Source organism: Heterodontus francisci, chromosome 2 (genome assembly GCF_036365525.1).
Source record: "Heterodontus francisci isolate sHetFra1 chromosome 2, sHetFra1.hap1, whole genome shotgun sequence".
Classification (NCBI taxonomy): Eukaryota; Metazoa; Chordata; class Chondrichthyes; order Heterodontiformes; family Heterodontidae; genus Heterodontus; species Heterodontus francisci.
The window spans coordinates 214,928,624-214,943,246 of NC_090372.1; the positions used below are offsets into that span (position 1 = coordinate 214,928,624).

The window sequence follows — 14,623 nt, forward strand, 5'->3', positions numbered from 1 at the left end:
TTACATTTCTAACCTTTGCCAGTTCTGATGAAAAGGTCACTGACTTGAAACGTTAACTTTGCTTTTCTCTCTCCACAGACGCTGCCAGACCTCCTGGGTTTGCATTTATATTGTGCCTTTCGCAACCTCAGGATGTCCAATAGTGCTTTACATTCAAAAGTACTTCATTAGCTGTAGTCAGTGTTGCAATGGAGGTAGCACAGTAGCCTATTTAACACACTGAGCTCCCACAAACAGCAATGTGATAATAGCCAAATAATCTGTTCTTAGTAATTTTGGTTGAGGGATAAATATTAGGTAGGACACCAGGCAAGGTTCTCTTCAAAAAGTGAGTGTAGTTGGGGTCTATTTCAGCCATCTGAGGGGGCTTTGTTTAATGTCTCATCTGAAAGACAGCACCTCTTATGGTGTATTATAGAATGGTTACAACATAGAAGGAGGCCATTTGGCCCATCATGCCCATGCTGGCTCTCTGCAAAAACAACTCAACTCGTTGCACTCCCCTGCCCTTTCTCTGTAGCCCTGCAGATTATTTTCTCAAGGTGCTTATCCAGTTCCCTTTTTGAAAGCCACGATTGAATCTGCCGCCACCACACTTTCAGGCGGTGCATTCCAGCTCCTAACCACATGCTGCGTTTTTCAAATAAAGTATTTTCGCATGTTGCAGTTGGTTCCTTTCAGTCTAGACTTTGTGTTCACGTTTCTGGAGTGCAACTTTAATCCACAACGTTCTGACTAGAATTCAAGAGCGATACTACAGAATCAAAGCTGGCATCTTTTTCCAAGAAGGAATTAAAACTTTTTTTTTATAAAGGCAATTTCCTATTCCTGGAGTTGCTCATTAGTGTTACTGGTCATTACAGAATTTGGCCAAGATGTAAAAATACATCAGATGGAAGGAGATGTAAAGAAAGTCTATATATCCTGTATTGAAAGCTTATCTACAATACTCACTTCAAAAAAAAATTGGAAAATGTTCAAGGGTTGTTAAACTATATTTTAAAAGCTTCACTGAGATTTCTGATTTTTGGTTCAAGACCTTCAGTAGAACACTCCACACACATTAGTTCAAAGTTTAGGCTTTATTTTTAAAATGTAGATTCCACAGTAATATATTTCAGTGTTAAAACATCTACAAAATATTTACTGTATAAAAATTCTATAAAAAAAGGCCATTTACTTAGTATAAAATTCAAATGAGACAATATTTGTAGTAATATTCTTCACGTAACGAGCTATGTCTGCAGACTGATTTGATTGGTTAATGTTTCAGGTCTGTAACCTTTCATCAGGTCACAGACCTGAAATGTTAGAAAACATAGAAAAATAGGAGCAGGAGTAGGCCATTCGGCCCTTTGAGCCTGCACCGCTATTCAATACGATCATGGCTGATCATCCAAACTCAGTACCCTGGCTTTCTCCCCGTATCCCTTGATCCCTTTAGTCCTAAGAACTAGTATCTAACACTTTCTTGAATATATTTAATGATTTGGCCTCAACTGCTTTCTGTGGTAGAGCCACTCTGGTTGAAGAAATCCCTCCTCATCTCAGTCCTAAATGGACCTCTTATCCTTAGACTGTGACCCCTGGTCTTGGACTCCCCCCACCATCGGGAACATCCTTCCTGCATCTAGTCTGTCCAGTCCTGTTGGCATTTTGTAGGTTTCTATGAGATCCCCTCTCATTCTTCTAAACTCTAGCGAATACAAGCCTAATTGACCCAATCTTTCTTCTTTCGTCAGTCCTGCCATCCCAAAAATCAGTCTGGTGAACCTTCGCTGCACTCCCTCCATAGTAAGAACATCCCTCCTCAGATAAGGAGACCAAAACTGCACACAATTCTCAAGATGTGATCTCACCAAGGCCTTGTATAATTGCAGCAAGACATCCTTGCTCCTGTACTCGAATCCTCTTGCTATGAAGGCCAGCATTTCTTAACTGCCTGCTGCACCTGCATGCTTACTTTCAGCGACTGGTGCACAAGGACACCCAGGTCTTGCTGCACCTCTCCCTTTCCCAATCTATCGCCGTTCAAATAATAATCAGCCTTTCTGTTTTTGCCACCAAAGTGGATAACCTCGCATTTATCTGCATTATACTGCATCTGCCATGTTATTTGCCCACTCACTCAACCTGTCCGAAACACACTGGAGCTTCTCTGCATCCTCCTCACAGCTCACACTCCCACCCAGCTTTGTTTCGTCTGCAAACATGATTAATACCCTCATCTATATCATTAATATATATTGTGAATAGCTAGAGTCATAGAGTTTTACAGCACAGAAACAGGCCCTTCGGCCCAACGCGCCTGCACTGACCATCGAGCAACTGTCCTAACTCATCCCATTTCCCCGCACTTGGCCTGTTGCCTTGTATGTTATGGCGTTTCAAGTGCTCATCTAAATATTTCTTGAATGCTGTGAGTGTTCTTGCCTCTACCACCCCTCTAGGCCGTGTGTTCCAGATTCCAACCACCCTCTGGGTGAAAAAATTCCTCCTCAACTCCCCTCTAAACATCCTGCCCCTTACCTTAAATCTATGCCCCCTAGTTATTGACCACTCTGCTAAGGGAAAAAGTTTCTTCCTATCTATCCTTTCAATGCCCCTCATAATTTTGTATACCTCGATCAGGTCCCCCTCTTCAGCCTTCTCTGCTCCAAGGAAAACAACCCAGCCTATCTAGTCTGTCTTCATAACTGAAATGCTCCAGCCCAGGCAACATCCTGGTGAATCTCCTCTGCACCCTCTCCACTGCAATCACATCCTCCTTTATAGTGTGGCGACCAGAACTGTACACAGTACTCCAACTGTGGCCTAACCAGCGTTTTATACAGCTCTTGTATTCTATGCCTCGGCTAATAAAGGCAAATATCCCATATGCCTTCCTAACCACCTTATCTACCTGTGCTGCTGCCTTCAGTGACCTATGGACAAGCACCCCAAGGTCCCTCTGACCCTCTATACTCTCTAGGGTCCTACCATCCATTGCCTTGTTAAACTTCCCAAAGTAATCACCTCACACTTCTCAGGATTAAACTCCATTTGCCACTGCTCCGCCCATCTTACCAGCCCATCTATGTTGTCCTGTAGTCTAAGGCTTTCTTCCTCACTATTTACGACACCACCAATTTTCGTGTCGTCCGCAAACTTACTGATCATAGCTCCTATATTCATGTCTAAATCATTAATGTACACGACAAACAGTAAGGGTCCCAGCACCGATCCCTGCGGTACACCACTGGTCACGGGCTTCCACTCGCAGAAACAACCCTCTACCATCGCCCTCTGCCTCCTGCCACTAAGCAAATTTTGAATCCAATTTGCCAAATTACCCTGGATCCCATGGGCCTTTACTTTCTTAACCAATCTCCCTTATCAAAAGCCTTACTGAAGTCCATGTAGACTACAACTGCTTTACTCTCATCTACACCTCTAGTCACCGCCTCTCAAAATTCAATCAAATTTGTTAGTTAGACACGATCTCCCCCTGACAAAGTCATGCTGACTATCCCTGATTAATCCCTGTCTCTCCAAGTGGAGATTAATCCTGTCTCTCAGAATTTTTTCCTATAATTTCCCTACCACTGATGTAAGACTTACTGGCCTGTAATTACCTGATTTATCCCTGCTACCCTTCTTAAATAATGGTACTACATTCGCTGTCCTCCAATCCTCTGGTACCTCTCCTGTGGCCAGAGAGGATCTGAAAATTTGTGTCAGAGCCCCCGCTATCTCCTCCCTTGCCTCACATAGCTTGGGATACATCTCATCTGGGCCTGGGGATTTATCCACCTTCAAGCCCGCTAATACTTAGTCCTTTTCAATGCTAATTTGATCAAGTATATCACAATCCCCTTTCCTGATCACTACAGTTACATTGTCCCTCCATTGTGAACACATGAAAAGTAATCATTCAAAACCTCACCTATGTCCTCCGGCTCCACACACAGATTGCCACTTTGATCCCTAATGGGCCCCACTTTTTCTCTGGTTATCCTCTTGCCTCTGACATACTTTAAAACGCCTTGGGATTTTCCTTTATCTTGTCTGTGTGATTTTTCATGCCCCCTCTTCGCTCTCCTAATTACTTTTTTAAGTACTGCCCTACACTTGCTATACTCCTCTAGGGCCTCTGCTGTTTTCAGCACTCTGAATCTGCCATGCGCCTCTTTTTTTTTTTCCTTATCCAATCCTCGATATCCCTTGACATCCAAAGTTCCCTTGACCTGTTGGTCCTACTCTTCACCTTTGCAAGAACATGTTGCACCAGAACCCCCTCAATTTCCCTTCTGAATGACTCCCACTGGTCTTATGTAGACTTTCCGATAGGAAGCTGCTGCAAGTTAACTTTGGCCAGATCCTATTTTATCATATTGAAATCTGCCTTCCCCCAATTCAGTACTCTTCTTTCCAGTCCCTCTGTCTTTTTTCCATAACAATCTTAAATCTTAGAGTTATGGTCACTATCCCTAAAATGCTCCCCCACTGCCACTTCTACCACTTGTCCAGCTTCATTCCCTAGGATTAAGTCCAGTACCGCTTCTCCTCTTGTAGGACTCTACGAGCTGGCTCAACAAGCTCTCCTGAATGCACTTGAAGAATTTCGCCCCCTTTAAGCTTTTTGCACTAATACTATCCCCTCTAATATAAGGGGGATATATATAGTACCATTATTTATGTGAGTCGCATGGAAGATGGCACGATCCCCAAGGACACATTGTACAGTGAGCACGCCACTGGTATCAGACCTACCGGCCATCTATGTCTCCGACATTGATCTATGACATTGATCACAAGTCGTGGGAGTCAGTTGCCAGCGATCGCTAGAGCTGGCGGGCAGCCATAAAGGCGGGGCTAAAGTGTGGCGAGTCGAAGAGACTTAGCAGTTGGCAGGAAAAAAGACAGAGGCGCAAGGAGGGAGCCAACTGTGTAACAGCCCCGACAACCAATTTTTTCTGCAGCACCTGTGGAAGAGTCTGTCACTCTGGTATTGGCCTTTATAGCCACTCCAGGCGCTGCTCCACAAACCACTGACCATCTCCAGGCGCTTACCCATTGTCTCCCGAGACAAGGAGGCCAAAGAAGAAGAATAATATAGGGGAAGTTGAAATCCCCTACTACTATTACCCTATTATTGCACCTCTGAGATTTGCCTACATATCTGCTCCTCTACCACTGCCTGACTGGAGGCCTGTAGTACACTCCCAGCCAAGTAATAGCCCCCTTTTTGTTTTTAAGTTCTACCCATATGGCCTCATTAGAGGAACCTTCTAAGATATCATCCCTCCTTACTGCAGTAATTGTCTCTAATCAACAGCATAATACCACCTCCTCTTTTACCCCCTCCCCTATCACGTCTGAAGATTCTATACCCTGGGATATTAAGCTGCCAGTCCTGCCCTTCCCTCAACCATGTCTCAGTGATAGCAATAATATCATATTCCCATCTGTTACTCAATGTCCTCAATTCATCTGCCTTACTAGTAAGACTCCTTGCATTAAAATAGATACAATCCAGCCTTGCATTATTTGCCTGAGCCTTAACAGGCCGACATTTACTCTGTCCTCCGGACTGACTTAGCTTCACATTTATATTTGATTGTACATCACCCACTATTGTGCTTCCACTCTGTATCCCATCCCCCTGCCAAATTAGTTTTAAACCCCTTCCCTTCCCCCCCCCCCCACCCCCACCCCAACAGCACTAGCAAACCTCCCAGCAAGGATGCTGGTCCAGTTCTGGTTCAGGTTCAACCCATCCATCTTATACAGATCCCACCTTCACTAGAAACAGGCCCAGAAATCTAAAGCCCTCCCTCCTGCACCATCTTCTAACCTCCTATTCATATACTCACTAGCCCGTGGCACTGGAAGAAACCCAGAGGTTACAACCTTTTGAGGTCCTACTTTTTAATCTGCCGAGCTCCCTAAAGTCTTTTTGCAGGGCCTCATCCCTCTTTCTGCTATTGGTATCAACGTGGACCACGACCTCCGGCTATGCACCCTCACCCTCCAGAATACTTCGTAGCTGCTCAGTGATATCCAAGACCCTTGCACCAGGGAGGCAACATACCATCCTGGAATCATGTCTGCGACCACAGAAATGCCTATCTGTTCCTCTAACCATAGAATCCCCTACCACTATTACCCTCTTGTCCCTTTTTCTCCTTCCCAGCACAGCTGAGTCGGCCATGACATTCTGGTCATGACTCTCGGTGCATTCTCCAGAGGAACCCTCTCCCTCATCGGTACTCAGAACTGAATACCGGTTAGAAAGTGGGATGTCCTTTGCAGACTCCTGCACTATTCACCGAAGAGAGGGACATGACGGATGTTGAGGTTAGGGATAGATGTTTGATTACTCTAGGTCAAGTCGGCATAAGGAGGGAGGAAGTGTTGGGTATTCTAAAAGGCATTAAGGTGGACAAGTCCCCAGGTCCGGATGGGATCTATCCCAGGTTACTGAGGGAAGCGAGAGAGGAAATAGCTCGGGCCTTAACAGATATCTTTGCAGCATCCTTAAACATGGGTGAGGTCCCGGAGGACTGGAGAATTGCTAATGTTGTCCCCTTGTTTAATAAGGGTAGCAGGGATAATCCAGGTAATTATAGACCGGTGAGCCTGACGTCAGTGGTAGGGAAGCTGCTGGAGAAGATACTGAGGGATAGGATCTATTCCCATTTGGAAGAAAATGAGCGTATCAGTGATAGGCAACATGGTTTTGTGCAGGGAAGGTCATGTCTTACCAACTTCATAGAATTCTTTGAGGAAGTGACAAAGTTGATTAATGAGGGAAGGGCTGTAGATGTCATATACATGGACTTCAGTAAGGCGTTTGATGAGGTTCCCCATGGTAGGTTGCTGGAGAAAGTGAAGTCGCATGGGGTCCAAGGTGTACTAGCTAGATGGATAAAGAACTGGCTGGGCAACAGGAGACAGAGAGTAGCAGTGGAAGGGAGTTTCTCAAAATGGAGACGTGTGACCAGTGGTGTTCCACAGGGCTCCGTGCTGGGACCACTGTTGTTTGTGATATACATAAATGATTTGGAGGAAAGTATAGGTGGTCTGATTAGCAAGTTTGCAGACGACACTAAGATTGGTGGAGTAGCAGATAGTGAAGGGGACTGTCTGAGAATACAGCAGAATATAGATAGATTGGAGAATTGGGCAGAGAAATGGCAGATGGAGTTCAATCAGGGCAAATGTGAGGTGATGCATTTTGGAAGATCCAATTCAAGAGTGAACTATACAGTAAATGGAAAAGTCCTGGGGAAAATTGATGTACAGAGAGATTTGGGTGTTCAGGTCCATTGTTCCCTGAAGGTGGCAACGCAGGTCAATAGAGTGGTCAAGAAGGCATACGGCATGCTTTCCTTCATCGGACGGGGTATTGAGTACAAGGGTTGGCAGGTCATGTTACAGTTGTATAAGACTTTGGTTCGGCCACATTTGGAATACTGCGTGCAGTTCTGGTCGCCACATTACCAAAAGGATGTAGATGCTTTGGAGAGGGTGCAGAGGAGGTTCACCAGGATGTTGCCTGGTATGGAGGGCGCTAGCTATGAAGAGAGGTTGAGCAGATTAGGATTATTTTCATTGGAAAGACGGAGGTTGAGGGGGGAGCTGATTGAGGTGTACAAAATCATGAGAGGTATAGACAGGGTGGATAGCAAGAAGCTTTTTCCCAGACTGGGGGATTCAATTACTAGGGGTCACGAGTTCAAAGTGAGAGGAGAAAAGTTTAGGGGGGATATGCGTGGAAAGTTCTTTACGCAGAGGGTGGTGGGTGCTTGGAACGCGTTGCCAGTGGAGGTGGTAGACGCGGGCACGATAGCGTCTTTTAAGATGTATCTAGACAGATACATGAATGGGCAGGAAGCAAAGAGATACAGACCCTTAGAAAATAGGCGACAGGTTTAGGTAGAGGATCTGGATCGGCGCAGGCTTGGAGGGCCGAAGGGCCTGTTCCTGTGCTGTAATTTTCTTTGTTCTACTACCTGCCCTGACTTCTTTGTCCGTCCGACATCCACCAAGTCACCCCCCGACTGTACTAACCTAAGCACCAGCTTGACTACCTCCTGCAACGTGCCATCCACATAGTCCTCCACCTCGTGGATGTGCCACAGTGACTCCTTCATAGTTTCCTTATTTAGATTCAGGACCCTAGTCTTGGAATCAACTCTCTCACTCTCTATCTTAATGAAGAATTCTATCATGTTATGGTCGCTCTTTCCCAAGGAACCCCGCACAACAAGATTGTTAACTAATCCTAATTACACAATACCCAGTCTAGCTTCCCTTTCCACAGAAGCTGCCTGACTTGCTGAGTATTTCCAGCACTTTGTGTTTATTTCAGATTTCCAGCATCTGCAGTATTTTGCTTTTATTAAATGACTAGATTGTAGTTTTAAAATCTGGGATGTACCATAAGATATTACAATTTGACTGTAGCTGTCAGTTTTCTCGTTGTGGGGCACACACTCAAGTAGGCTGCTAAATTTCCTCCTATTTAAGGCATAAAACCCCAGTCAGTGTGAATCTTGAGATACCTGCCAACCACAGCATTTATATCAATGAAAAGTTATAGAAAACATTATTACACTGGGGCAAAGAAAGAGCTTCAATCAAATTGAAGTACTGAATCTTCTCTTATCTCCTATTATATTCCATCCATTGGTAACCATTTAAGTTTGTTTTTGTAGCTAACAATTCTGAAGTCTATCCTTCTCCCATAAATAAATGTTGAGGTTCTGGAACAAATCGAAAGTATAAACTCCTAAACAAATAACAAAACGATATGGTTTCCTAATTAATTCTACAGCCAAGCAATATTTAAGGATAAATGCAATGCATTTCTTCTTGAGTTTATCACACTGTCACCTTGACAGTGGCACATAGCTATCATAAAGATGTCACACATCTACATCCTTATGAAGCTGGGAAAATTTGATAGACTGGAAGCAGTCACGCACTCTCACAGCACTTAAGGCCTGGATATTTCCAAAGCCCTTGTATGTTTATCAGCGAATTGGTAAGAAATAACTTAAATGGCTGGTGTTATGAGGGTAAGCTTCAATTCAAAATTTCAGTACTTTACAAATTTTAATTGCAAATGTATTGGCCTGTATATAAAAAAAAAAAGTAGACTTATCCTGTTAGGAAAATTTCCCTTTAAGATCTCACTTGGTAACTAGGTTCACTAGGGTTAGAGAATGGAGTTTTTTTTTCTAGTTTTCCTTTCCACAGAATTTTGAAAAATTGCAGTTATTTCTGTTATATCTTATGAATGCTTTGATTCCAGTGATTGCTTGCCTTAACTTTGAGTTATTTCTTTAATGCTATGTCTTTGAATGTTAACTTCCACTATACTATACCCACCTGGAGTATTGTAGTCTTCTGTGAAGACAGAGGCAAAAGATGTATCTCTGCAATTTCCTAGTATTCCAACACATGCCTGCTTCCTTCATGTCTTAGAAGCCCTATCTGACCTTACGACTAACCATGTCTTACTACTAATGTGCCTATAGAAAACATTCTTATTTCTCCCCTTTTCCCCAACACTTGCTGATTTTCTCGCATGCCATGCGAGTAGGAGAGAAAATTCATAAGGTATATGAAGACTGCTTAAGATATTGTTCAACTGCTGGGTCGAGCAAAATCTAGCACAATGAGAAAGGTTTGGGAAATCATAAATCCTATTTTGAACAGACATCATCTGGTAAAGTGTGCACACAATTCAGTGAGCCAGTCAGTTTGGGGAGATCAACAGAGATATGCATTTGCTAATTTTACAGAATAGAGAATAAACATTTAAAGGAGGTAAGCTGTCCAATCTAACTCTGTGCTCTTAATTCTTCTGCAGTTCTTGGCCATTGACACACAGATGATCCTAGGGAACAAACAGCTGGTTATCAGTCCGGAGGAATACGTTTTTGCAGCACTCAACCTTTATACCGATATTATCAATATTTTTATGTTCCTCATGACCATCATTGGGAGTACCAGAGAGTGAGGTGTCAGCAGACAAGGAACAAATGTGCTCCTAGTGCAGTGAAGAACTAACCTGAAGCCATCTTTCCTTTGTTGTGTAGTCTAGGTTAAGGAATATTCCTTTTGACTGGTACAGTTGTAATGCCACTCCTGTGAATAAGCATGTTTGCATGGATGGGCAAATGTGAATGTAACAGCTTCACTGTGGCCATCAGTGCATTCAGTCTCAATTGCTTCTTGCATCAGGTTCATCGAGACATTTGATATTCCCTTCTAACTTGCATAGTCTAGTGAGTTTAGGGTTCACCTTTCCAAATCAGAAGATTAAATTGCAAATAGTTAATTTAGAAATAAGTGGAAATTTCTTTGTAGAAGAGTCAGATTGACACCACTGCAATACACTCTAAACTTTATTATGCTAATTACGATTTGAGGTATTTTGCTTCTGTGTTTAAACCAACTGAGGAAGAAGTATCCAATGTCTGTAAACATACTAAATTCTAGATATGAATCTGTATAATATCAAGTGAACCTTAACTTGCACGCATAGTTTGCAAATCGGTGAAATTAAGTTAACCTACTAAATGTGAAACCTGTAACATTTTGAATTACAGCTATTGATTTGATTTAGGAAAAATTGTAGCCTTTAATGCACCAATCTTGTTGCCCTGTACAGCCTGTATATACATAGTTGGCGGAGGGTATTGGTTCGTGGATGGGTTAAGGAGAGGAAGCCACAGTTGTTTTGACTCTATGGCAAACTGCATGATGTGTCTAAATCTAGTAGTTATAATGGGTCCTTCTTGGGGGACTAATTTAATAAAAATGCTGGAAACCAGCCTTTATCCTTGAATGAAGACAACACTTCAGTTATTGAAATGTAAGAGTAAAGAATTGGTCTTTTTCAAATAGGTTATTTTTGCTAATGTGCAAAGCTTTGAGTTTGCTTCTAAAACCACAAGTTAGAATTGAGCCCAAGAGAAGAAAGGTCCCTCAGTGGTTTATTTCTATTTTGATTACTCAATGAAACTGCCTCTTTGGCTGGCTGCCTTGGAATGTGTTCTGAGTAGAAGCTGTATTGTTGAGGAAAGTGTTTAGAACTGCTTAGTGGCGCTGTAACTGACTAGGATTGCATTGCATTTTTAACCCTTCGTAGATTTATGATGCATACATGAATGAAGACATTTGTGATGCTGGGACTTCAGTACTTATTAGGCACATCTGGTTGCTTTTCGGAGTGCATGTTGCAAACACCTTAATTCCTGATATTTTTTTCAGCTTTTAGCTCAACAGACTTAGAAATCCACAGAACCTAACACTTTTATTCGATCATTTAAAAATATTAGTCTTAAGTGCAATCTTCAATAAATAGGTTTCATGATTCAATGCTTAAGACCTCAGATTAAATTATTGTCCTATCAAACAGCCAAAGAAATTAGGTTTTGGCTAATCATATTTGGGGTTGGTGGAACAAGAAGGGCAACTCTGCATATGACAGATGTTAATGTTTTGTGACGTACCTAACTCCTCCAGTGAAACTTAACATGTAGGATTAACTAATGTACATTTTTGTATCCATTATAATTGCATTAGTGTGATCAGTCAAGGGACCATCCAGAATGACTTCACTGAAGGATTCAGATTTGTATGTACTTGGATGGGAAGATTTCTGTAAATGCTTTAAAAAGTATGAGGTAATCAAGGATTTGATTTGCTTAAAATTAAGTGCTATAAAGGAGGCTGGTCCAAACAGTTAGCATTTTAAGGAGTAGTTTACTTTGTCAAATAAGTGAAGACTATAGTGTGTTTAAATATCTAAAATGTTATTGACTGTGAACCCAGAACTTGTACAGCTGTTCAAAAATGCATGAGTAAAACTAATTTTTATGTAATGGTGTTTGGAAAAGTCTAGTGTAGTACTTGAACAGGCTGAGTTTTAGATCTTTCTTCCTCATGTTCATTCTAAATATTTCTTTCTAACATGCAATATAAACCATTTGTAGAAACTTGCAAGGAACTGTTTAATCTCAATGGGGATAAAAGTTAATGACGATGCATAGTATGTGTTTTTAATTTTGAGCAGATATCAAACTGAGAATAATTCACATTCCACTTTGAGGTATATTATCTTGACACAAGAAAACAAAGAACCTGCCTCCAGGCAATATTTGTTTTTAAATTTGCTTTTGTTTTTGAAAACAAGCATTAGGAAAAATTATATTCAAACGAAATGAGGCATGGTATGAAAGTTGTAAGACTTTTAAATTGTCCACCCTTTGTCCCATTAATTAATACTGCTGACCTGAAGGCTCGCCTCCATGTCATGAATTTAATTTAAAACCACAGTGATCTATAGTCCTTTACCGTAACTGTGCTGACGATTGGCCAAGTTTATGCATGGCCCTTTTAAATAGAAGTTTACAGCACAGAAACAAGCCATTTAGCTAACCAATGTTTATGATCCACACAATCTTCCTCTCGCCTCTACGTCACCACATCAGCTTAACCTTTTTTCATCCTATGCTTTTCTTGGTGCCTCAAAAAGGCAGATGAGAAGAGAAAATCTAGTCCATTGAAACTTTGTGCATTGCCATATACCCTTCCTAACTATTAGGGCAGGCTAATGCCAAGAGACTAATCATCTGAAGTTAAACACTGACCAAATCCAAATTAAAATTGTAATTCTCTGCTCATTTTTCCCCCATCCCAAAATCATTTTGCTTTCTATGTCATGATTTAGCCTGAACTTGTGAACTTCTGTTGTTCTAACAATGCTAGAGTTTGTGAGATTTGTAATCCTACTTGTCCTTTCCTATGGAACTATGCATGTTAAGTAGGCTGGTAAAATCTGCTCAGTGAGGCCAAGTAAATGCTCGAGGTGTAGATTGGAACTATAACATTTGGGAATCGTCCACAGTTCTCTCTATGTAGTTGTACAAATCCCTACATACAGATTTTTGTTTTAAGGTGTAATGAGTTCGCACATTTTCCTTTCACCCACTGGGTCCTTGGCTCCAATTCAACCTGGAAGAATGGATTGAGTGCCTCACCGCTTCTGGCTTTTGTTTGAAATCTCAACCTAGTTCCCAGTGAACCTGTGGAAACTGTCTATTTTGGCACCCAGTAGGCAATCTTACTCTAGCTACAAGGATGTTTGGTGTAGTGATGGAAAATATGACACCAGTATGGCAAAAGTCGTCCTTACGAGATTTGGAATAAGTCACATTATCGAGGTAGATCGGGGGGAGCTTTTCTCTGCATTCGACTTGTTTCACTTTACCTGGCAGTAAATAATGCTGACATTTGCTATCCAGTTGGGAAAGTTTCTACCTGTGTGCTCCTTGAGATTACCATGAAATGGTCCTTTCTATTTTGAGCACAAAAAATTACCAAAATATATATATAAAAAAAAATGCAATTCATAAATTGAGGGAATTTTGATTGCAATTTACATCATCTCAAGTTCTGACCCTGTTCATGGTGTCTGTCTAATTTCATAATGCATTTGCAAAATGATGAAGCACATTCCAAATGTGTTGACAACTCCAGCAACAGATGATTTTTCCCTTACTTTACTGATTCTTATTTACAGTACTTCATTTAATCCAGATTGGTTGCTAATTTGATCTCTCAGCATTCTTAAGTAACTGCTTAAGTCAATATACTGAGAGCTATTTTCACTTTCACATTATATTGAAAGGATTTGACGTGTCTTTAAAAACAAGACAGAAGAACTCTTGTACAACTTTTAGCAGATACTTTCAGACTCTCAACTTGGTTTATATTCATTTCAATTAAGTAGTTTTCAACTAAACAAATCCTAGATGTATAGTATTTAGAAGATTGATATTTATTACCACAAATCTTTTGTGTATGTCCTTTAAACCTGTTTAATGCAGTCTTTTGGGATTCTTTTAAAATAACTTTGTTTTAGAACAGACTAAGATTTAGTAAAGTTTCTTGAATTAATTTGGCACTGTTAATTTTTTTTTTACTGTCAAGCAACTGAAGTTGTAATACCTATATTTTCTATAATCTCATTTCGACTTCGGTTAGGAGAGTGAGCTTTGGATGTATTCTCAGTTGACAAGTTTTGCACCTAGGGAAATGTTGACTATATTATCCCTTCATGTATTAAATTGGCTATAATGAACATAAAACCCATTCTAAATGTTCAGTTTTGTAAACTCAGTATTTGCTGTTAACAAATTAGATGCCTATCTGATGAAACTCATTGTGGTTGCTAGAGGTCTGTAGTTAAATGCACTTTTTACCTCAGATATGTTCTGTATTGCTATAGTTGATGCACCGTTGCAGTAATTAAATTATTTAAATAAAATTTTCATGCACAATAGCAGTTTCATCCTTTGAAAATTAGAGATTCTGAACCAACTATTTAAATCTCAATTTTTAGTGTTGGGTTTTGCAGTTTAGTTTAGAAAAGTTGATTTTGCAATCAGAAAAAACTGAATCGTGTGTACATACAGTTCATGAAATGCACAGTCTTGCTTCTGTTGGAAACTTTGCTTTCTGTAGTTATTAATTCACTCATTTAAGCCACTTAGAAATTTTCTATAATGATAAAAACAGAATACAATAGTAACAGTATTAGCCTTTACTACCCTTTCAATAC

The 14,623-nt window shown here is 41.0% G+C and overlaps 1 protein-coding gene across 1 annotated transcript in view; it reads left to right on the plus strand.

Annotated features, from left to right (window-relative positions):
• The window catches only part of LOC137351119 (protein lifeguard 1-like), a 75,997-nt gene extending 61,655 nt beyond the window's left edge, over positions 1-14,342 (plus strand). Inside the window, exon 7 of the mRNA XM_068015745.1 lies at positions 9,863-14,342. Coding sequence (XP_067871846.1) covers positions 9,863-10,012 — 150 coding nt within the window. The 3' untranslated portion in view covers positions 10,013-14,342. The remainder of the gene's footprint in view (positions 1-9,862) is intronic.
• The last annotated feature ends 281 nt before the right edge of the window (positions 14,343-14,623 follow it).